Source organism: Alternaria viburni (assembly GCF_023758015.1).
Source record: "Alternaria viburni strain BMP 2772 chromosome Unknown scaffold_40, whole genome shotgun sequence".
NCBI lineage: Eukaryota > Fungi > Ascomycota > Dothideomycetes > Pleosporales > Pleosporaceae > Alternaria > Alternaria viburni.
Genome location: NW_026055809.1, coordinates 159,216 through 182,635, shown reverse-complemented (window position 1 = coordinate 182,635; position 23,420 = coordinate 159,216). Strand labels below are relative to the sequence as shown.

Below are 23,420 nucleotides of genomic sequence, written 5' to 3'. Positions count from 1 at the left end.
AGCGACCTCACCACCAATCTCGCTGCAGACCCAAATCGGCTGTCGCTCCCGGGAGATCGATGCTTCCAGCTTCGGCCATCAGGGTCCATTCGGCGCGCTCGTCATTTTAAACTCGCGATGTTTCCATAACCGCGTTCCCCTAGCACGTGTCTAGACTCCGCGACATGACTACGGCATTATGTATAGCCGTTGGGATCGGCCACCTGCATCGCGTCGAGTATGACGCAGCATCAACGTCTGCTGTTTCACCAAACTGCTCGACAAAGCAATGCGTATTTGCTTACGTCGGAGCAGCACACGCCTTCGCCGGCGCACCCATGCCAACGGACATTGCTCACAAAAGAAATATGCATCACCACGGCGCGTACGATGATGACGTCAACCACGCGTTCCACACATCTGGAAAATCACTCATCTCCATCGAAGTTGGTTGAACAAATAATATTATGGTCCATCCTATAGGACTATTGCACTGCACACCCCTAGATATCCTTCCTGGCCAATTTGCTCTTCTGTCTGATCTGCTTGCCCCACTTGTAAAGCACAAATGGAATCGGGATAAAGGCAATACCCAAGAAACCCAACAAACTACTCGCCCAGTTTATGCCCAACTTTTGGTACATGGCATTGGCGAACAGGGGAAATCCCGCACCGAATGACGACCTCATCAAGTCGTTGCCTGCCAATACACTAGCCACGGAGTCGGGGTAGGCATCTGACAGGTAAGGTAGGACGGCCTGGAAGAGCGTGAAGGCAGCGATACCGAAGCATCCAGATCCGATAATGGGCACAATCCAGTGCACATCCGACCGCGAAGTCCATCCGAACCAGAAAAGACAGATTGGCACAAAGAAGCAGCCAACCATGGCAGGAATCAGACGCTTCTCTGGCGCGATGTTGCCATCATCGTCGAACTGCTTCTCCAGGTAGTAGTAGTTCCACGCGAAGAGCACAATGACGGCGATAAATGTACCAACGAGGATACCCAGGAACGCAACACCCTCAAGGCCGAGGTTGAAACCGTAAAGTCCTGAGAACACAAGAGGGAACGACTCGAACCAGATGTAGAGTAGACCGTAGATGAGTGCGATGTACAAGTTCAACAGGAATACAATGGGTTCCTTGAACATGAGGGTGATGGGCTTGAGAAGACTCATGTTGAGAACCTGAGGTGGTGTTAGCAGTGATTGGATATCGTGAAGAAGGATTACTTACGTCCTTGCCTGACATCTCAGCTGACATGATGTCCGGCTCGCAAGTAAGACGGTCGTCGCCAGTCAGCTTCTTAAGCCTGCGCGTCCTGCGGTGCAAGATATTGGGGGCGCTTGTTTCCGGGAGGAGGAAGAAGAGGAAGACCCAGCAGAAGCCCGAGAGCCACATAATCTCCCACATGGTCCATCTCCAACCCTCAGCCATGACGGCGAAGCCACCCACAAGGGGACCGAGAACGGGACCGCAGACGGCTCCAATTCCCCAGACTGCGAGACCGTACACTTGTTTCTTGGGTCGATACATGTCGGCGATGGAGGCTCCTCCTGTCGCGAGTGCCGGCGAACCGAAGAATCCGGTCAAGAATCGGAAGGCGAGTAGCATGCCGAAGTTGACGGAGAGAGCAGTGGGGATCTGGAGAAGGACGAAGATGACTGTTGGTGTCGGTTAGCATGCCATCTCGATGTGATTGATAAGCTGCACTTACGAAGAGTAATGATGTAAACCCAGAGACGGCCAATCTGCGGAATCTCGCTCATGGGTGACCATAGGAGAGGACCAAGACCGTATCCAGCAACGTACAGCGTCAGTCCCAGGGTCGCGGGGACCTGAGCGACACCGAACTCTGCCATCACGCCCATGAGACCAGGCGTGTAGATAGCCGATCCGATGTATACCGAGAAGGTGAGGAAGCAAATCTCAAAGGTGACGAAGTACCTCTTTCCTCGCGACCAATTCTTTGGGTTCTACAGATCCGTCAGTACAATCCAAAGATGTGAACATGGAGCAAATATACCTGAGCATCATCGGGACCATACCAATCAATGACATGAAGGTCCTTGCCCTTCTCAGGATCGACTCTCAAGCCACTGGCCTCGTTGACACCATTGCCCACGGTACGCGACGAAGTCTCCGAATCGCGTCCCTCCCGGTTTCTCACGCCATGTGTCTGGGCGAGCTCATCGATCTCGTCCTTGTTCTCCGGCGCCTGCGTAGATCCATGATAGGCGGCATACCCAGACTTTTCGTGGCTGACATACTTCTTCCAGATCTCCGGATCCTTCTCTTCAGGATATTGAAGGTATTTGTTGCGCGTCACAAGACGGACGATATGGCCAAAAGCCGAGTCGCGGATGAGATCAAACATGATGCTCACTCACGGGAAATGTGTTGGACAGAGCAGAGCAGGTGGGCTTGGAATAGAAAAAGACACAACTACTCTCACCGAAGTCCTGGCATCGAATGCTTAAGTCCACTACACACCCGTGACATCATCGTCCCCATCACGCCCACCAGCTCGATCTAAGAAACCCTAAGGAAGCTTATCCGTCCGCCAGGCGCCGCAAAGGGCACCCACGGAAGCCGAAAACACCCCTTGTAGTCACAACTGCCAAGGAATAGAGGCTCGAAAAGCTTAGCTTGACACAAGATCTGGACTGGTGATGGCATTTGTGCGCGAGGCTATCGAAAAGTCCATGACGCGACCGCATCGTTGAGATCGGCGCCAGGGCACTCAGATCGCGCGCACACACACGCGAAGGAGATCTGGCGTTTTACCTAATTCGCTCGGAATGCTGCGGATGGACTACGCGTGGTGTATTTGTGATAGGAGGAATGCGCTGGCGGACGGGCGGATGACGTGCCGGGTGAAAAATGTTTATCTATCATTTAGGTTTGTTGTGATGTTCTGGACTGGATGTCGATGTGGTGACGTCGTGAGTGAAGAGGTTGCGCGTGGCTGGATTGGGCGAGTCGTGCGCGCTACTGTTCATGACTCGTCAATATGTGCGATCGAAAAACCCGTGGACTCCGGGACGTAGACTTGATGTCTCACTCACTAGGGCGCAACATCGAAATTGCATCAGAGTAGAAATGGATGAGCATTACAATCAGTGACGAGCCCATTGGGGCAAGTAAACTTGCGCCATCAGTAGTCACCTCAATACCTATCTACTTTCATGCTCATCTCAGTCCTCAAGTCAAATTCCCTAATCTTCTCCCTCTGTGCATCGGCACACACCATTTCCCTTTCCGTACACACCCAGTCCTGCCACGAACCAAACGTGTCCAACCTCTCATTGACACTGAGCCCATCATCTCGCGTCCTCATATCCATATCAGCGCCTGACTGTCTCAGCACCGCAAAAGCCTTGACCCAACACCTCGATACAGCGTAATGCAACGGCGTCCATCCATTTTCATCCGCGTGGTTTACGTCCGCGCCGTGGTCGATGAGCACCTGCGCGATGTAAGGATTTGAACACAGACATAGTGGCGTTCGGGCCTTGTTGTCTTCACAGTGTGGTGAGACGCCTTTGGATAAGAGGACTTTAGTAGCCTCTAGATTGTGGAACTCAGATGCGAGATGCAGTGGTTTGCGGCCGCTGCCATCGCGAGCCGTGATATCGGTGTCTTGATGCTTGAGCAGGTCGAGTGATGGACTACTTTCCCTGTCTGCAACGCGATCCATGTGTAGAGGTCGTTTGAGCGCGATGTGAAGGAGGCGGTCGCCGGTGTCCTGGCAGATGACGTTTGGGTCTGCGCCGTAGGAGAGCAAGGTGGGAACGACGGTGGGGGTCTCTGCCATGCACGCGAGTGCTAGGGGTGTGTATCCCCCATGATCTTCCACATTGATGATGTCGTTGCAGGACACCCCTAAGATGGATTCCACAATACGGTTCATACTTGCCTGTGCTGCGTAATGCAAGGCAAGTCGTCCTCTGTCGGTCGTACGTTGTCGAACAGAGGCACGTCGTACCCGTAAGAAGAAAGCTGCACGCTCATGGCCTTCTACTATGGCAGCTATCAAAGGGGTGTGACCTGCATCGTCTACAGCGTTGATGTTCAGTGGCTCCTCATCGGCTAGGTTCATGTCAAGGAGAAACCTGAGCACTCCGACTTGCCCACAGGCAGCGGCAATATGCAAAGCTCCCTGGTTCTTCTCGTTGACAGCAGAAACGTCTGCGCAGCGCGTAACCAGGAAGTTGACCAGCTCCGCATTCATGCCGCACGCCAGAAGAAGAGGTGACATGCCGTCGTTGTTCTTCGCGTTAATGTCGGCGCCTTTGCGTCTTAGTCCGTCAATAAGCTCTTTTTGATTGTATTGGACAGCAACGTGCATCGGAGTAGACCCATCATCAGCCTTGTCGTCGTTCACATCGGACATGGAATCCAGCATCCGGAACGCTAGGCTTTTGGCAATCTCAGCACTCCCACCATCGAACGCGCTCACTACACTCAGAAAGGCAGAAGACTGAGCGTCCGGTCCTTTCATGACCTTACACCGCCCACTTGCGAGCAAAAGATCGACGACAGGCATTTTGTCTGGACGTTCGTTTTCGAATCCCAAGATGGCACGATGTAGTGGCGTGACCCTCTTTTCTATGGTGGGATTTTGCGAGAGCTTGGCCGGATCAGCACCAAATTCGAGAAGGACTTCGACGAGTTCCAGGTTGCACGCCAGCCCGCCGACTGCGACGTGGAGTGGTGTGTAACCCATGAACCCGAAGATATTTGGATCGGCTCCGAGTCTGAGTAGCTCTGCAGTTATACCGACATCCCTAGCAGCTAATGCAGTATATAGCATGTTGCACGTGGCTTTTGCTCTGACGAGCTCTCCGCCTTGATCCAAGACCCATTCGACCCAACCCAGGTTCTCCCCGTCGGTGGAATGGGGATCGATTTCTTGGTACATGATAGAAACGGCCTTCATCACTGGTATTAGTTCTACCTTGGATTGCGCAGTGGCCATTTGGAGTGCGATAGTTTCCTTTGGGTAGTCTGGTCCACCAATGGCTTCTAACAGGATCTTGGCAGTAGCGAGATGACCTTTCGTCAAGGTCATATTGAGGATCGTGTCACCATCAGCCCAATCGACTTCAAACTCTGGTTTGTAATCTGCTCCGCGTGATATCAGGACCTGTAGTACTTCTGCATGTCCTTGTATTGCAGCAAACATTGCCGGAGTAAAGGATTCTGGATCCAGACTGAGTGCATTGATGTCTGCACCGCTAGCAATCAGCAGTTGTACGGCTTCCAATCGGCCATTCATGCTGGCGAGTGATAGGGCGGCTGCTGGTATCAGTTGCTGTTCAAAAAGTCGTGAAGGCTACATCAACTTACTGAGACCCTCCACACTACGGTCGTCCACCCTCGCGCCTGCCTCCAACAAGTAACGAACGACTTCATGCTGTCCGTACTCCGCCGCCCACATCAGAACAGTGCAACCATTTTCACTTCTTTCGTGCAAATCTGCTCCTTTGGCGATAAGTAATTTGACAATTGCCATATGTCCATGCCTTGCAGCCAGTATCAAAGGCGTCCTCTCATCCGCGCAGGTCTTGCTGACCTCTACTCCCTTACCGATCAGGAAGTCAGCCCCATATATCATGCCGTTACATGCAGCGAAATGTAACGCGTTGATATCTTCTTTGCCAACAGCTTCCAAGCTGGCGCCGTAGTCGAGGAGAAGCTGGAGGATTTGGGGTGCTCGCTCTTTCTGCATGACGGCATAGTGGGTGGGAGGAAAACCGTCGAACGCGCGGGTCACATCCGCGCCTCCTTCTAGCAATAGCGTGATGATGGCGATGTGTTGCTTCCATATTGCGAGTATCAGTGGTGATTCTCCCTCGTCTGTTCCACGTTCGACGTTTGCACCGTCGTCCAGCATCTTCTTCACGCCATCTAAGTCCCCGCCTTTTATCGCATCATGAAATTCATCATAATCGAATAACCAAGGCCGGCTTTCCCTGGGTTCGTCCGTTCCTCCGTTGCGCTCGGTTTCCTCTGTCACCGCTATAGTCGGTATGGGGGTGCCATCTTGCGATCCCGGGATGCTCAGAACATCGACGTCGTGCTCTACTATTTCGAATCCGTCATCAGAACTGTGCGAGGTTTCATGCGCAGTGTCAGCCCTCGGTGATAGAGTTGCCGCGCTCATGTTGGGTACGGAAGGCACGTTTGGAATTAGTGCAACGACCTCGAGCGTCATCCGACCGGAGAAGATGATGTTCTAATAAACGCGCCGAACAGCTCTTGTCAAGAGATCAGAAAGTATGAATCGAGGTGCGACGTTACCGTTGTGCGTGTATGATCTGGCGGCATTATGACTTCAAAGCTGAACTTATCAGCTGCTAGGCAACACTGCCCATCGGGCGCAAGGCAAGAAGCGTGGCCGCGCTAATGCTGCACAGTCAGAGTGGTCAGGCAGTCTGGCGGGCGCAAGAGAGGGGTAGTGTGGCGCATGGCATGCAGTGCAGCAAAACTTCATAATTGTTGAATTCAAGATCTTATACATCTGAACGCACGATACCTGGGTATCAGAAAGAGCAGTCCCGATGTTGATCGATCGGTTTAGGCACTGGCGCTGGCTAAGAAGGGACTAGTCGTCCTTCTCCAGCCATTGTTTACACGCCTCGTAAACCTTAGGGAAGGCGTCATCAAGAGCCAGAAGCTTCTTGAACTTGTCCTCGCTTATGCACTTGACGAAGTGTAGCATCGACACAAAGATAAAGTCTGCATACGAGACTGCTCACAAGTTAGCATCTGAAGTCGACATCATCCAGCCCGCCCATTGTCACTTACCAGTCTGACCCAGGAAGTAAGGTCCACCGTTCTTCCTCAGTAGATCGCCCGCCTCCTTCGCCGGTGCCTTAGCCGCCTCCCAACACTCGTCCGCATTGGCGTCCTTTTCGACTTGTTCGAGCGACTTCCCGAACATCTTCTCTCTCGTCTCATTGAAGTATTCCGCACTCGGCTTGTTCAGCAGCACAACTGGTACCTGAGGAATGAGGAGAGGTCTCAGTGGACCAGCTATCTTGGCAATATGGTCCCTGACCTGCACAACGATGGGGTCATCGAGATGCAAAGACGGAGTTGGGTGTTGCTTCTCAAGCTCGTAGGCAATGGGCCAAGAATCCATCTGATAGGTGCCGTTGGCATGCTTGATAGCGGGACTGGTGTACTCTGCGAAATAGCCTGGCGCGTCCTTGGGGGTGGGCGGGATGCCGAGGCCTTTGAACTTGGGGGCCAGGTCAGGGTATTCTACCCATTCGGTCGTGTAGTCGATCTTCTTGTAATTCAGTACCATGCGAGCTGCGTGCCTGTCAGAAGGATCAAGATAGCATTTGTAGTGTGGATGAACTCACTCTTCCACGGGTTCAATGACCATGAGGAACCACTCCTGCTAGGCAGATCGTACAGAACCACGTTTGACGACGACATGATGTTTTGGTCTCGATGATTGATAGTTAACAGCAAGATTGAGATAGACGCGATAAATATGAAGCTCTGAGACTGGTTGACATGACGCCCTTCGTGCCTTCTCCACAGTCATTTGTCATCTAGCGTCAGGTGGGGAGTACCTGAGGCTAGTCGGCAGTCGCTCTCGCGCGCGGGCATCATCATCAGAGTTACCATCCCCCTGCTCTTGCGACGACGGATATGTCGCATGAGTAGCACAGGAGCATCAATATGCCTCCTACAACTCCGAGGATTGGTGGGTCCCCGCAAAGGTAAAAGCTGACAGTTCGGCAACCGCGGCCGGTTATGTGGGTACTCACTCCGCGACGCTTACAACAGCAACAACCACAACAACGTTGACATCGGCCTAAGCTTATCTCCGCCCTCGAAGAGCTCCCACAACTGCATGGTCGAAGTCAGCTGCATTTTGCGACATACTGCAAGTTCCGAGCCTTGCGCTTCTACCCTCCCGCAGCTGCATCTTAGGCGAATGAGCGTTCCGGCCCCCCATACTTGTTGTTCGTGGCGTACAACCGCTTGGATACTACTGGACTAGAAACGCCTCGATACTTCGCTTGCATTCAACAGCCTATCTAGCTAACAATAGGACTACCGATCGCTACACTCGTGGGTCTAGCATGAGACTCAGCCTCCAGTTTGGGAAAATCCAGCCTACCAAGGACGAAGAGGGGTGGGCCGATGTAGTTCTCCGAACGCATGCTTCACGATAGGCGCATGGTAAGTCGTCGAAGTACTTTTTGTGCTTCTATTATTACAATTTAGTACTGGTTGTCGTCCTTCTGTCGCTGGCAGTTCTCAACTTTGGACTTGCTTCGCCCACGCTGTGCAACGCCAAAGGCTTGCAAATGCGGCTGTTGTGGCCCCCAAACTTTCAGCCCCCAATATGGTCGTCGCGCGGAAACCCGCCCGGGAGACAGCGATAAGAGCGCCATGTGCGCTCCAGAGGATTCTGCATTTTCTCCACTTCAGATAATCACTCTTACTACTTTACCTGGCAAGTCTTGCAGGACTACTGAGGAATCCCTTTCACATACCAGTATACCCGGGGAATGCAACCACAGTGTCGGTACTTTCGCCATCGCTAAAGAATGCGCGTAACGCCTCGCTCGCTCGCTACCTAGTTTGCTATCTTCGCCCAAGACACCTGCAGCCTGCCGTCTGACGGCACACGAGGTTCCAAGCCACGCAAAGTCATCTCTACAGTTGTAGGTTTGACAGAGCACAAAGACACCATCCCGTCGAACGTAGACAAAAGAACAAGAACCATGGATCGCAGCCGCACAGTCAGTGGGGGGCACTCCGACAATGCGCCATTGATCAGCTCCGCCGAACCACTCAGCTACGACAGTGGTGATGTAGCGATGCAGCATGTCGACGACGCATTATACTCGCCATCCAACTCACCAATGCACACACCATCCATGGTCCAGTCTCCAGAGATCATAGAGTCCAAGGGCGGATTCTACGCCAGCGTAGGCAGCCCCAGCTCCACCTTCGATGTTGAAGACGGGACTCATCACCACAAACACCACCACCACGTCAAGCGATTCGACCAAAGAGAGGCGCGGAAGACACTCCTCAAGACAGGCGCGACGAAACTTCTCGTAACGTTGTTCTTCAGCGCAGTGATGTGTGTTACACTCAAATGTTGGGAAGGATGGCGCCGCCCCGTCGTTCTCTCCAAGATCGATATCCGAATCTTCAACTCGCTTACTCTCGGTCTCTCGCTGTGTCTGGGTTTGAACATCTTGGCCTCGTTAAAGCACTATGCATCAGTGTTCCGATGGTCATTTCTCACTAGACATTACGTTAGTCTAGAAGTATTCGACCTGATCCTACACCTGAGTTCGCTTGCCAAGGTTACGAAACTGATGATCCTGTCGTCACCTGGCTTCCGGCGTCAGAAATGGCTGCGCAAATTCCGAATGTTCAAGGATGTTAGAGACGATGAGACGAAGTGGATGTGGCTAGCGTGTCTGGCATGGCTGGTTCTCAACATCGGCTCTCAGATCCTAGTGGCACTGCTGAGTCTGTTCTGGCCGATGGAGAACTCGGAGATACCACTCTTGTCATACGGGAATGTAACTGTAGCCGATCTGAACGATTGGTACGTCGACAACCCGCCGCGCGAGATCGACCCCGAAATCAGTCTCATCAACGAGACTTCGCTGGAAGCAGCGTGGATGTACGGCATGGAAGCCATGGCATACCCCGAATTCAATCTTACCGACAATATGGACGACATGATTACCGATCTATCCGGCATCCCAGGCACACCCATCTACCGCGGCAACGGCGCGTGGCACTACCGCTTCTTCAACCGCGACCCAGCCCACCAATGGGTCAACTACCTCGCCAGCTCCCGCAACATCACAGCCCACGCATCATGCGAACAACTCGAAGTCAAGGACGGCAAAGTGCACGACGTACCCGACGAATCCCTCTACATCATGGCTCGACACCGAGGCGACGATGACTACGTTAAGTGGGAAGTCACTGAACAAGCCGGCGGCTCCGTAACCTGGATGGCCTCTGTTCCCGAAAACTGCGGGCCAAGATGTACGAACTTCACCGTCATGCAACTCCCCGAGTCGGACAACAAAAAGCACGCGCGCGTGACCGCCGCCTCCCTCTTCCTCTGCAATAACACACTCGGTAACGTAACCGCGATTAACGCCCCCAACGACATCGATCCCCGCGACCCCGCCGACTTCAGGGCAGTCTGGGGCTCCGATATCTTCGCTCGTACAGCTGCTGGTGCCATGGGCTGGACAGGTATACCATGGAACGGTTGGTTCGATCGCCAAACCCGGTCCTACAGTCAAGGCACCAAATGGTCGCCCGCACACAACATCGCAAAAAACGAAGTCGAAGACCTCCTCATGCGCTTTACCATCGGCGCTGTCGCTGCCTTCGATGACCATGGCATTCGCTACAACGTCACGCACCAAACCGTCGTCCCATCGCAAGGCCAGCAACTCGACGTAGACTGGTCCTACGTTTTTAGCATCCTAGGCGGCATCTGCTTCATCCAATTTCTCGCTCTCTGCCTCTTAGGCCTCTTCGCCAACCGCACGATTGTCCGCGACGAGAGCTTTTTTAGTATGGCCATGCTGTTGAACCCCGTTGTTAGTCGTATTGGTGGCGATGCGGCGATGGTTATGAGTGGGGATGAGATTAAGGCAGCGAGGGCGCTGCGGTTCAAGAAAATCAAGTATGATTACCATGAGGGGGAAAAGGGGGAGCCGAACAAGGTTGCCATTTTCTTTGAGGGTGAGGATCGCAGGGAGAGCCGGAAGAGCTGGGCGGCAGGGAGTTATAGTTAGGGGATGGGTGTGCGGCGGGCGTTTTTGGACGTTTTTATCATGTAATGCACATAGTTATATCATTGTGAGTCTGCTACTTTAACAGCATTATTTTACATTACTCGCCCCCTCATTTCTTCTTACCATCCAGATCAGTGTAAAAGTTCCATCCAAAGTTACCCGAAGGATCATTGAACCGCATCTTCTTATCAATACCAGTAATCTTCTCTACATCCTCCTTAGGCAGCGCAAAGTCTCCCTCCAGATTCGCCTTGATCCTCGACTCAGTCTTGCTCTTGGGAATAACCGAATGGCCCTTGGCAATACCCCACGCCAGCGCGACCTGCGCACCAGTCTTGCCATGCTTCTTGCCAATCTCCACAAGCACAGGGTCATCCATGAGCTTGTTCATGTTCTTCCCCGAATCGTAGATTTCGTTCTGGTTGCCAAACGGCGAGTACTGCGTCACATGGATACCCTGTTGCTTGTGGAACTCCGTGAAGTCGTTTTGCTGAAGATACGGATGGCATTCGATCTGGTGAGCAGCAGGCACAACAGAAGTCTCCTTGATCAAGCGCTCCAACTCCGCTTTACTGAAGTTCGAGACGCCGATTGCGCGGGCCTTGCCGCTTTTGAAGCACTTCTCCATGGCTTTGTAGGTGTCGACGTAGTCGCTCTCGCCGACCTTGACTTTGCCGGCGGAGTCTTTGGGGAACATTTCTGAGCCCCGGGCGAAGGGCGAGGGCCAGTGCATGAGGTAGAGGTCGAGGTAGTCGGTTCCGAGGTCCTTGAGGGATGCGTCGAGTGCGGCTTCGACGTCGTCGGGGTGGTGCGAGTTGTTCCAGAGCTTGCTGGTTATAAAGAGCTCGGAACGGGGGACGCCGGACTTTTTGATGGCGTTGCCGACTGCGGGTTCGGTGCCGTAGATGCGTGCTGTGTCGATGTGGCGGTAGCCGGCTTTGAGGGCCATGGTGACAGCGCTGTTTTTCGAATCAGTAAAACAACACAATTCTCAACGACAAGACAAAAGCTTACGGTTCCTGGGCTTCCTTGTCCTGCCAAGTTCCAAACCCAATGGCAGGAATCTTGGCGCCCGTGTTGAGCGTGTGGGTTGTGCCGTTGTGCGCCATTCTGATTTGTTGCGGGAGGACTTGTCTGGTTATTTGTGAAAGTCGCTCTGTGGAAGTTGTGCGTAAAGAACGCGAAGCAGATGAGGCGAACATGTTGGCTTTATGTGTGCTACGAATTGGGGGATCTGGTTCGCTCTTAGTGAGTCTTTATGGTACTCAAAAAGAGGGTAGGTCATCGTCATGGCGGGCGATGAGCTTCCGAGGTTCAAAAACGATGATGTCACAGGGTTCACCACAACCATCATGGTGTCGATGGAGAATGCGGGAAGCTAGACGGCAGATAACGAACGTTTGACCTCGGGAAGGCTAGAAGCGGAGGACACGCTTGACTGCTTCTTGGAATGGTGTTGATCATCACTTTGTTATGTGGGTGTGATGACATCTGATTCGGGGTTAAGCACAACCCGGAGATACCCACAAAGCTTCGCATGCGAAGGATGTTACAAGTGGAGAAGACGATAAATGCATCTTTGCTATCAGACACGGCACGCCAGCCTAGGAAAAAACTAAACAGCCTAGAGCCTACGTTAACGTTAGGTTACCTACTTTGCAAGGTTTTAGCTTAATGTAGCCTGCAGACCTGTTTAGTTTTTTTCTTGTATGAGGTGACGGCTTGAGATCGTGACTTGCACGGGAAGAATTACTGGTAGGTTGCCATCAAGCCATGCGGACTCCACAATCAACGTTGTACAACTTCCACACGGCTTCACTTGTAGCACCTGTCAACATGAATCGTCAAGTGAATAAAGTCAATGAACAGAGCATGTTTGTATTGAAGAGAACTTCAAGCACTAGTCAGACTTATATTGTCCAAAGGATTACAATCTCGCAATAGCGATACGCCGAAGGATTAAAAATGACGCTGGGTACAAGCAAAGGCCTTGTTGCCTACCGCCAGTATAAACGAAAAGACATCGGAGAGAGGGGTATCAAACAAGCCACCAAATGGACTATTGAAGCGAAGAGTAGTTCCACCGCTGAAAGTTCCAGTATGAGCGAACCAATCCATACAAAAAGGCGACGCAACCTGCAGACGTTCCGTCATCGCTGCCACTATCCGACCAACGTGCTCGAGGAAGAAGAGGGTCGGTCTCGCTACCGCCAGCGTTATGTTCCGAAGTAGGTTCGTTCGGGTCCGGTATGCCCATTTCATCCAACGTTTTGACAATCGACTCAAACAGGAAGTCGAGATACTCGGTTGGAGACCTAGTAATCCTCGTGAGCCATATGACCCGCATATTCAAACGTGGAGCCTTGGGACATGGTAGGAGCGCGGATGCGGATGTGCAAAGGATCAAATGTTTACTGAAAGACGAGAGCGGTGAGGATGTAGTTATTAGCAAAGTTCCAGCGCGCGTTGGCTTCGAGTACGTCGTTGGGCTCATATATACGTCCGCCGTATGCGAGACGAATTACGAGAGAGGGATCGAGCTATACGTAGTTAGCAATGTACATGCAGTAAAGGAGAGGCATGGAGACAATGAAATCCGACATACCTTTGCTTGCTTCTTCAGCTTCTCAATAATGGTCGCGATCGAGTCTCTCATCCGCATGACGACCTGGTGATCCCGCTGGTCATGGCTCGTCCTTACTTTCACACGTATAAGGCTGCCGGAGTCGTCCGCGAGGGTATCTTCAACCGTCTCCTGCACAGCACTGGCGCTCGCATCTCCAGCCAAGTCTTTGTCGTCCATGCCATCCTCTTCTGCCAGGCCCTCTGGCTCTACTACCACCCACTCGGGGACTTTGTATTGGACGCCAGTCGCATCGTAAACGCCTCGCCAAAGCAGGCCCGTTGGGCACGTGCAGTCACTGACATCGAGCATCGTCTGCGCCTCTTGCAACTGGGCAGCCTGTAGATGCTGCGCCACAAGACGTATGGCACCCCATATCTGCTCCGAACCGGTGACCTGTGTATCCCACCAGTCTTCGCGCTCCTTCTCTAACCGCGATCGGGTCCATGTCGAATGCGTAGAGTCTGTCAGAGGTTGGACGCGGCTGCTGCTCTTAGCAGTGGGTGAAGCGAGCGTGTTAGGCAAGCGCGAGCGCTGAGTCGGAGATATGGGCTTGAGAGGCGTGTTGGGGCGGTTGTCGGCATCCGGGCGACTCGTCGGTGGGTGCGCATTGCCCTGCGAAGCATGTGAGGCGCGTGGTGAGGGGATAGAGCTGGGTCGCGTCGACGGCGCTGTGATGTTACGCGACGACGAATGCGCGAGGACAGCAGGCGGAGTGTTGTCACTCGTGCGGGATGCGCAACAACCCTAATGGTGTGTGTGTTAGAGCATGCGAACTGCTGGTACTTGCGCTGAGACACGCGATCGGCATCCACCTACCATGGTGACGTGATGACATGTATGGCCTAGCAATGCACAGAGCGAAGGTAGGAATGCAGCGGCAATACGAGCGGGATATGAATGTGAACGCAAGTGAAAGATGATGGCATGGGCATGGTGTTTCTCAGAAAGAGAATAAGGGCGAGCTGTGTTGGGTAGAGACGAGGCTGCCGGGTCCAGACATGGAAGTATCAATCGATAGCACCAAGGAAGGCGCAGTCGACCTGCGCTGTATGGTTCCCCCAGTGCGCCTTCCGCTCTTGCCGTGCTCATGATGCGACAATCTTGCTCAAGCCTTGCCACATGTCTTCATGCGCGCACCCAGGGCTGGGCCGGTCTATTGCAGGTTGGTGTCTAGTTCACACTCATCCGGGCAGCACACGACCGTCGTGAGTGAGCGTCATGCAACTTGGTCGATCCACGCGGCATACTCGTCCGCGGCAACCATCGCTATCATTGAGTCAAGACATCACCGAACACATAGCTAACACTTCAAGTAAGAGCAAACGACAGTTTATTAGAGATTATTACGTCGATATGTGCCCTAGTGGCCGCTTGTGTACTCCTTCTAACAAGGCAGTACGCAGAGGGTATCCGGGGTATTGCGCGATAAAACAAATGCGTCCGAGATCCGCCAGTGGTATCAAAACGAGAGAAACAGTTACAGTGGTATCAGTCTAAACAAAGAGTCCGTCGCGATCCACCAAGAGAGAGTGACAATGAGTTGGTCCAGATGCAAGGAGAAATCAAATATGAGAGGGGATATGTGAAGAAGCTTGATCCAAATGTGACGCCTGAATCCGGGTTCAAGATCCAAAGCAGATTTTGGGGGTATCAGTGGCCGGCGGTCAAACAAGGGATTTACGAAGTCTTTGCTTTTCCGTCATTCCGTCGTGGCTGTCGTTGCAAAGGCTGACATCTTCCCACCAAACCTTACGCAGTTGTAGCGACAGTCGGGTTGGCGCTTTTCGAAGCATCGCCCACACTGTTCTCAGCGGGGATGTCGGCTACGACAGGGGCGGTGGTCTCTTCCTTCTTCTCCTCAACGGCGGGGGCGGCAACCGCCTCCTCCTCGGCGACGGGAGCAGGGCTGGCAGCGTCCTTCTTGTCCTTGGGTGCCTTGTTACCGGTCGCCTTGGAGAGCGAGCGGCCGAGGTTGCCGAAGAACGACTTGCGCTTGTCTTGCTTGGGAGCCTCGGTCTCTGCGGTGGGCTCAACCTTGGTCTCAGCAATGGGGGCAGGCTCGACGGCCTGGACGGGCTCAGCGGTGGCTGGCGCGTTGGTGTCGGCGATCTGAGGAGCAGCCGCATCGACCTTGGGCTCACGAGCAGGCGACTTGGCGCGGTCCTTGGAGCCGAAGAACTTTCCGAACTTGAAGTGGTCCTTCTCCTTGGAAGGAGTAGAGACCTTGGCCTCCTCAGTCTTAGCTGGCTCGGTGGCAACGACGGCGGGCTCAGCAACGACAGGTGCGCCAACCTGGGCCTCCTCAAGGGGCTTGGCCTCAGCAGCAGTTTCGTTCTCCTTGACAGGTGTGGAGGCAAGACCGGCCTCGTGCTCCTTCTTCTCGGTGGTGGGAGACTTGAGCTTCTCAACGAAGGATCCGAAGATGGAACCACGCTTCTGGGGCTTAGGCTTCTCAGCGGTGGCGGGAGCAGCGGTCTCATCGACCTTGACCTCCTCAGCGGGAGCAGCGACGACAGGGACGACGGGCTCGGCGGTGGTCTCCTCAGCGGGCTTCACAACGTCGTTGGCGTTGACGGGAGCAGTGGCGGGGACTACTAGATGTTAGTACGAGTTGATACAAGTATGGGGAGGATGAGCTTACTCTCGTCGAGGTGAGGAACGACGGCGGGCTCCTCCTTCTTGACCTCAGGCTCAGTCTTAGCAGCATCGGTCTCCTCCTTGGGCTCCTTGTCCTTCTTTCCGAGCAGGCCGCCGAAGAGGCTGGCACGCTTGCCGCGGGAGACAGAGCGGGACTTGCTCTTAGCGGCCTTCTTGCGCTTCTCCTCGTCTGAAGAGGAGCTGGAAGAAGATCCAGTGCGGGCAGCGACGGGCTCGCCAGCAGCGGCGGTCTCACCCTCGGCGAGCTTGGGGGTCGCGTCCATGCTCTTCTTGGGGGCGGAGGATGTAGCTCCCGCTAGCGCGGTGGGCTTACCTGCGGGATGTTAGCCTACTGCAGCACACAGACAGATCGCCCACTAGTGCCATCGCGACGCGACGCGACGTGGGTGATTTGGAAAAACGTACCAATCTTCTCCTTGTTCTCCTTGTAGCCCTCGCTCGACTCGATGGTGTCCTTGGACGCCTTGGCCTCGGTGATGGCCTTCTCAACGGCGACGAACCATCCGTCACGCTCGGCGGCGGTGGTGGCCTCGAAGGTGTGCTTGTGGCCGGAGATCTTGAACGCGAAAGCGACGGCGCCGTCCTTGGCGAGGTCGGTGGCATAGGCCTGGGGGTGTTAGACTGTGTTTTTGAACTGAGGAGAATTCAACCTACCAAGTTGAGGACACCGGCGGGGTGCTCCTTCTGGTCGGCGTGCTTGACGAAGAAAAGGAGACCCTTTCCGGTCTGGCTGGACCAGGCGACAACGGGGTGGGCAACCTCGGGCTTCTCGCCGCGGAGGTACTCCCTCAGGTTGTCGGCGGCAACGGGCTCCTCGCCGAACCAGAAGTACTTCTTGGCGAAGCGGAAGGCGCTGGAAGTTGTCAGTAAACGGTCGCGAAGTCGACAGATGTGGTTGCACTCACTTCTTCAGGCCAGGCGCCTTGTAGCCGAGCGCACCGCTGTAGATGGGCTCGACGACCTTCTCCTCCTTGGCCTCCTCTACGGGCGCTGCGGCCTCGCCCTCGGTCTTGGGGACATCCTCCGTCTTGGACGCCTCCTCTACGGGCGCAGCGACGACAGGCTCGCTGGCGACAACGGGTGCCGGCGCAGGCTCAACGGTGCCGACAGTTCCAACCTCGGGGTGCTCGACGGGCTTGGGGGCGTCGACGGGGGCAGACATGGTGTGTGGTGCAGTTTGTTTGGGAGAGCGTGCGTGTGTGGGGTTTGTGGGTGCGAAAAGAGGAGTGTTGTGAGGCAAGCTCGGGTTTGGGTATTACAAGATGTACGGAAAGGGAAAGTACGACGCTCGCAAAGTGCAGCGGCAGACAAGCAGGCACGACCTTGTTAAGGATGCGAAGGGCGGTGAGGAGGAAGAAGGATAGAAAATCTCAGACGCCCAAGGAAGGGGAGAACTTTAAGGTGAGGGCTGTTGCTAGGTAGGGGTTCAGGTGCAGGGATGCCACCAACGAAATTGGCTTTCGCGGCTGCACGTCCTCTTGGACGGACCCGCCAGCTGCTAGCCCGCCCGAATAGCACCATTCACCAACGTTATGCACTCTGACCTCTGAAACGCCCGCTGTGCATGCCGGCATCAACCTTTGCTATCGAAGCCAGAGTTGCATCTACTGTGCGTGATCCGGCATCTGGCGGACTCCACGTTGGCGCCCACGCGTCTGATAAGCAGAGAGGTCGACTGACCCTTGGGCGTGGTCGCATGATCCAGCTGCCCCTCTTCACACTTGCCCACGATCGGCCATGTATGTCTGGCAGAGGTTGCTATCTTTGCGGGCTCACGAGACTGATGACGGCTCCAAACACGACAGCCGGCGCCGTCTTGGGCAGATGGCTATCGTCTAGCCTGCCTCGTCTTTGTCATCGACACCCATCTTCACTAGGTGTCCGCTGTACATCCACCAGTATACAGCGTTCGCACCATCAGTACTCCGGGCACAGTAGTAGTGCCCAGGTGAGCGCACCACTGAGTATAACCGTGATCGACATCGGTATCTTGCATCCAACCCACTCCATGCACATCATCACCCGAGCGCCCTCGAGTCTCACACACCCAAAAGGCGGCTCTACCGCTGGCCGCTGCAGTGAACACCTCCATCAACAGCGCGCACCTCTGTGCCACGCCTCCGCCGTCTTGGTTGCGCCGTCGCGAACTCTGCACAACTCGCACTCTCGCGCCATGCCAAGCCTGTCTGAGCATTCAAGGCTAGACACTTCTAGCGCCTGCACGTAACGAATCGCGGCACGCCACCGCCCTTCAAGCGTGATCCCCGTTTACAAAAGGCGTCAAGACCCTGGCGCCCAAATTGCTAACCTTTGCGCTGGTGCTGGCGAATGCTGCCGAAGAGACTACGTGCCGCCATCTTAGTCTTGATGGCGTTCACGCACGCTTGACTTTCTTTTCTTGCCAGTCCGACTCTCTCGAGGCTGGTGTTAGATCTCTGGTTCTGGCATCTGCATCTACTATCTGGCGCGGTCAACACCTGCACTCCTGAACAGACCAGTCCCGGCATAGATCATCCAGTTTGGACACCGCCTTGCCACAGCAACGGGTGAAGTGAAAATTGCTAAACCCGGACTGACTCTCAAGAATGGTCGCCTTCATCTCAGATCAGCCGAAAACACCTGGCCAGTGTGACTAGGGCCATGCCGGCTCAATCTTCACCTCACGTGAAAGGGGCGTCTACCACGGGCAGCACCATGGACTAGCCTGCCACAGCTTGCACTTCAAAAACTCTCTGTTACGTATCAAATAATAGTCGCCCATTCTCCAGCTGGCCCATCACCTTGATTCACATCATTGCTGCTGCCAGACCTGAGACGCACAAAAGAAATTCCGCTTGATCTACATGCCTCCTGTCATCTCAGCGGTGGTAGCCCAACATCGCGGTACGCACAGAGCACTCGATAAAACTCCGCAGACGATCTCCCTGACAGTAATTATGACCGTACCCAATCCGCGTCTCGCTCACCGCCACAGGCACTCGGGTGCAGCAAATTTGGCGACAAGAGGCTGACGGTTCCCGTGCGGCCTTGTGCCTGGGTTGTTCGCAACCTTGTGCACCAAGTCATGTTGCGCGCCGTTTCATGCCTTTGAAACGCTAAATGCCATCCAGAACTTTGCCATATTTACACTCCACACGTTAATCAACATCTGACAAGCCACCATCGTCGTATCTCTGATCGAATTTCTGAGCCGCTGATAGCCCTGTTGTTGACAATTTATCGTCGCCCTTGCCCCATCGATGAACTGTGGATCTCGCGTCCCTGACTACTCTCGCTTCGTGGCTTCTTCTGGAGCGCGGAGCGAGTTGGCTACTCGAAGACTCCCGGCCGGGCTCCACCACACGAGTCAACGTCGATAGCGTGTAGAACTACGGCTACCACGAGCAAGCCATGCGATACTTGTTGAGGTGTGGTTCTCTCAAATCTCACACCACATGTCAGCTACATGGCGTACAAAGTACAAATAGTCTCAGCAGCGCCACATAGATAGTCCTGCCAATGTTCCCCGCACGCCGTGATTAAGCCAACAGAACACTCCGCGGGAGGTCATCCACCATCTTCACTACCAATGCATCACAGCCAACACCCGATCTAAACCAACCATGCACCGTGCGAAACAACAGTATAGGACCAACACCAACCTCGCATGCAATACATACACACGATAATAGCGGTCGAAATAAGCTCAACGCAATGGCGCTCGACTGCCGCTGCAGGGCGGGGAAGGAGGCGATGCGCGTTGGTGGAGACGGCTACCTCGACTTCTGCCTTCCTCATTTGGCTGGGTGCACTTTCCATGTCTATTCCCACAACGTCATCGCTTCAGCCTCGCGGGTCCCTTCTTACCACAACTACAGCACTCGTCACAGCATGGCGCGAATACATCCTATCGGACTATTGTTGGGTATCAATTGCTGATTCTGTGGTATACAGGCTGCCCCTTCCTTCCTTGTGGACAGTTTTCTCTCTCTTCACTTTCCTCTGTCTGCTTGCATACTGCTCTCCACGTCCTGAAAAGCAGCGCTCCATTGTCTTTTGCTCTCTTTCCCACCAACATGTGCCGCATGGTCATATCCCGTGGAACCTTTGATTCTCGCCTCTGTACGCTCCTGCCTGTTCCTCAAGACGTTTCTCATCTTCCGCTCCTTCCTCAACACCTCCTTTGACTTGATAATGCGTTTCTTTTCCGCCGGTCTGCCCTTCATCGCCTCATCATAGATATCCTTCCTCGACTTCCCAGGCATGATGATATCATACGCAGACCGGGACCCGAAATCAACCTTCTTGTAAGCAACCTCCCAGTCGCACTCACTCGCCGGTGGTCCAAAGCCATGGGGCCGCAAGTCGAGAGTGGGGAACCCTAGCAATGTTTGCTCGCCTGTCTTGCGGTCTATTCGGAATACCGCGGGCAGTGTGAAGCGCAGATCGGCTGGTTTGAGCAGATCGAAAGCAGCCGTGATGAAGCGGTAGGGACTATTCTCTGCAGGTTCAAGCATTCGATTCTTGATCTCATGGGCAGTGGGTAAGTAATCGTCTTTGCTAAAGATACGTAGCACGATGTTGTCGTACGTAAGTCGATTGGTTAAAGAGATCCAGTAGCGGCCATCGAAGAGTCGCCACAATTCTCTCTGTGATGGCTTACCCAGAGTTCTTTTTGGAGGATAGACGATGTTCAATTCAGGATTTGCCCTTTCCAGCGTTTCAAGCGGTTGCCGGGTGAGCAGCCATTCTCGCGGGTGGGTCAGGTCTGGGTTGATGCCTTCTTCTTGGTGCTCGGGCTTGTTAAACGGCGAGGGCTTCTCCCAGAAGCGCCACCACACGTTGTAGACGCAAAAGTTCTTCTTTTGGAGCGCTTCACCCGGTACTACGTTTTCTTCGAGCTCCTCGAGTTCGGGATAGATGCGATAGGCGGACGCGGCGAGTTCACCAAGAGGTGCTTTCGTGGCGGGAGTGACTAGTCCTGCCACGCGTTCAAGCAGGCAATATGCCGTGTTCTTCGCTTTGATCTTGTCGGCTTTGGTGTTTATCGGGTATGGTAGGAGGTCGGAGAAAGGGGGAAATCGGACGATAAGACAGCCTGTCTGTATATCGAGTTTGATGGGGCATTTATCGAAGAGTTTGTCCGCGAGATCTCTGTGCCACTTGATGCGCTCTTGCATATGCTGCGAGACATTGACCAGCGACTTGACACTCAAAGCCTCCGGAAGTTTGTGGTTCTGATATATATGGCGTATAGCGTTGCGCGACGTAAGTGTCTTGATCTGATTCGTTTTGTCTTCTGCCCAAGCTACACCCCTCTCTTCGCACGTCGCAATCAGTCTCGTCTTCTCAAACGTCAACAGAGGCCGCAGGATCTGCACACCTCCTTGTTCGACCTTGAACGGTATAAGCCCGGTGCGATCTGGCTTCTGGTGCTTTCCGCTGTGGTACACCCCATGTAGGCCCTCGCACTCTGGTATCCACTCTCTGCGCTGCATTGCCTGAAGCCCGGAGCGCAGCCTATTGTTCGCCAGCCTCATCATAACAGTTTCGGCCTGGTCGTCCGCATGATGTGCGAGCATGAGGCGTGTAATCTTCATGCTTCTGCATGCTAGACCTAGCGCTTGGTAGCGGAGCGTACGCGCTTCCGTCTCGAATCGCTTGGAGTCGTTGGGATCGAAGGCATCGGGCCATGTAAGGGGAAGAATGGTGATTGGTATACTAACTTGACAATGTTAGTACTTGACCGCCAGATAAGTATCATAGATTCTCACGCTTCGTATGTAGTTGCTGCGACACCCATTTCGCTTCCTCTGTACTCTCCGGTCTCACTTTGTGGTCTACAATGAAGCCATGGGGGATAGGCAGCTTGGGGTCTTCTAGTCGAGACTGTGCGTATAACGCAGCGAGTGCCATTGAATCGACACCCCCACTGATGGCAATGCCTGTGTCGTACATCAGTCGCGCATACTTGCAGCGAATACGACTGCGACTTACCCAAAAGATTCTTGCCTACATCATCACCCTTCTCTTTCACCAACACACCATCTCGCATAGCCGACATGAACTCATCGTTCCCGATTGGCAGAGCGCTCGTAGACTGCGATCGTCGGAATAGCCCTACATGGCTCCGTCTCGCAGTATGGTAACAATGCCCGCATCGTCGAACATTGTTTCTCCACATAAGAAGCACTGTCGACGCCGATGCAATGCGAAAAGAATGCACTAAACAAGGGACGAATGTGAGGTTACTCGTTCTGGTAATGCGCGAGATGCCAAACGTTCCGCAGCGTGTTCCGAGGTAAGTGCACGGACATGGAATTTTCTGGAAGGGCAAAGCACAACATCTTCATCTTGCTGTCTAGCTTTCAACCCGAACATCTTCCTCTTCAGATACAGCGCACCTATAGCCTTTTCTTGATTCTACGTGATACCCAGTTCCCTTCCGTCCATCTGTCAATATGGTAAGCTTCCCCCAATACCAACCCACCATAATAATCTATCGACACGAGCATTGCGCACCACCACAACCACCCCACCACCCATCCTCCACCTCTATCTCCACCTCCACCTCCAGCCCAGCTCCCAGCTAACCGATTCCCCCCATAGTCCGCAATCAAGTCCATCAAGAGCATCGCGCCGCTCCTCGACCGCATCCTCGTCCAGCGCATCAAGCCCGAAGCCAAGACCGCAACGGGCATCTTCCTCCCCGAGACGGCCGTCAAGGAGCTCAACGAAGCAAAGGTCCTCGCCGTCGGCCCCGGCGCCTTCGACAAGGATGGAAAGCGCGTTACCCCCAGCGTACAACCCGGCGACAAGGTCTTGATCCCGCAATTCGGCGGAAGCCCCATCAAGGTGGGCGAGGAGGAGTTGAGCCTGTTCAGGGACCACGAGTACGTTGCCCGCCTCGTTTGAGATGTCTGATTTGGTGGTTTAGATTTCATGGCTAATACACATTGTGCAGGCTCCTGGCTAAGATCAACGAGTAAATCGGGCATATGCCATCATCTACCATGATAGAATCAAGATAGATCGGCTTGCGTATCCTGTACCAACACCACACCCGAACATTCACGAAACGCGAGACGCTAGCATAACGGCCGGCGTTCATTTGGCATATCATCTGGCTTGGGGCTATCTGTTTTGGAAAGCGTTTCTTCTATAACATGTATTTACAAGCAAGAGGTCGGAATCAAAAGACAACAGCTGTCGCGCAGATGTGGGGGAGAAACAATGATATAAGAATCTCTACTCTATCGCACTTCACCTGACGCCGGGATTGAAAGGTCATATTTCGCATTATTCATGAATCTACTGAGATGCTGCAGTGGACAGATCCATCCGGAAGCTGCGCCAGGGAC

At 53.9% G+C, this 23,420-nt stretch overlaps 9 protein-coding genes across 9 annotated transcripts; 2 read left to right on the top strand and 7 right to left on the bottom strand.

Moving 5' to 3' along the window:
• Positions 1-482: 482 nt before the first annotated feature.
• Positions 483-2,356, bottom strand: J4E79_011367 (uncharacterized protein; the record flags this gene model as incomplete). The annotated part of the gene is made up of 4 exons (XM_049360196.1): positions 483-1,166; positions 1,216-1,643; positions 1,697-1,955; positions 2,006-2,356. The coding sequence occupies 4 exons, from the start codon at positions 2,354-2,356 to the stop codon at positions 483-485; spliced, it is 1,722 nt and encodes a 573-aa protein (XP_049205402.1).
• Positions 2,357-3,148: 792 nt separating this feature from the next.
• J4E79_011366 (uncharacterized protein) lies at positions 3,149-6,148 on the bottom strand (the record flags this gene model as incomplete). Its single annotated transcript, XM_049360195.1, has 2 exons — positions 3,149-5,280; positions 5,332-6,148. The coding sequence occupies 2 exons, from the start codon at positions 6,146-6,148 to the stop codon at positions 3,149-3,151; spliced, it is 2,949 nt and encodes a 982-aa protein (XP_049205401.1).
• A 441-nt stretch (positions 6,149-6,589) lies between these two features.
• J4E79_011365 (uncharacterized protein) lies at positions 6,590-7,431 on the bottom strand (the record flags this gene model as incomplete). Its single annotated transcript, XM_049360194.1, has 3 exons — positions 6,590-6,735; positions 6,793-7,302; positions 7,356-7,431. 3 exons carry the CDS (start codon positions 7,429-7,431, stop codon positions 6,590-6,592), a joined length of 732 nt encoding a protein of 243 aa, XP_049205400.1.
• Positions 7,432-8,876: 1,445 nt separating this feature from the next.
• J4E79_011364 (uncharacterized protein) lies at positions 8,877-10,796 on the top strand (the record flags this gene model as incomplete). The annotated part of the gene is made up of 1 exon (XM_049360193.1): positions 8,877-10,796. The coding sequence occupies one exon, from the start codon at positions 8,877-8,879 to the stop codon at positions 10,794-10,796; it is 1,920 nt and encodes a 639-aa protein (XP_049205399.1).
• A 109-nt stretch (positions 10,797-10,905) lies between these two features.
• J4E79_011363 (uncharacterized protein) lies at positions 10,906-11,905 on the bottom strand (the record flags this gene model as incomplete). The annotated part of the gene is made up of 2 exons (XM_049360192.1): positions 10,906-11,755; positions 11,811-11,905. 2 exons carry the CDS (start codon positions 11,903-11,905, stop codon positions 10,906-10,908), a joined length of 945 nt encoding a protein of 314 aa, XP_049205398.1.
• Positions 11,906-13,207: 1,302 nt separating this feature from the next.
• J4E79_011362 (uncharacterized protein) lies at positions 13,208-14,241 on the bottom strand (the record flags this gene model as incomplete). The annotated part of the gene is made up of 3 exons (XM_049360191.1): positions 13,208-13,336; positions 13,402-14,034; positions 14,239-14,241. 3 exons carry the CDS (start codon positions 14,239-14,241, stop codon positions 13,208-13,210), a joined length of 765 nt encoding a protein of 254 aa, XP_049205397.1.
• Positions 14,242-15,171: 930 nt separating this feature from the next.
• Positions 15,172-17,242, bottom strand: J4E79_011361 (uncharacterized protein; the record flags this gene model as incomplete). The annotated part of the gene is made up of 5 exons (XM_049360190.1): positions 15,172-16,013; positions 16,064-16,393; positions 16,486-16,687; positions 16,735-16,933; positions 16,986-17,242. 5 exons carry the CDS (start codon positions 17,240-17,242, stop codon positions 15,172-15,174), a joined length of 1,830 nt encoding a protein of 609 aa, XP_049205396.1.
• Positions 17,243-20,051: 2,809 nt separating this feature from the next.
• On the bottom strand, positions 20,052-22,123 carry J4E79_011360 (uncharacterized protein; the record flags this gene model as incomplete). Its single annotated transcript, XM_049360189.1, has 3 exons — positions 20,052-21,784; positions 21,834-22,004; positions 22,057-22,123. The coding sequence occupies 3 exons, from the start codon at positions 22,121-22,123 to the stop codon at positions 20,052-20,054; spliced, it is 1,971 nt and encodes a 656-aa protein (XP_049205395.1).
• Positions 22,124-22,520: 397 nt separating this feature from the next.
• HSP10 (10 kDa heat shock protein) lies at positions 22,521-23,048 on the top strand (the record flags this gene model as incomplete). The annotated part of the gene is made up of 3 exons (XM_049360188.1): positions 22,521-22,523; positions 22,669-22,952; positions 23,024-23,048. 3 exons carry the CDS (start codon positions 22,521-22,523, stop codon positions 23,046-23,048), a joined length of 312 nt encoding a protein of 103 aa, XP_049205394.1.
• Positions 23,049-23,420: the final 372 nt, after the last annotated feature.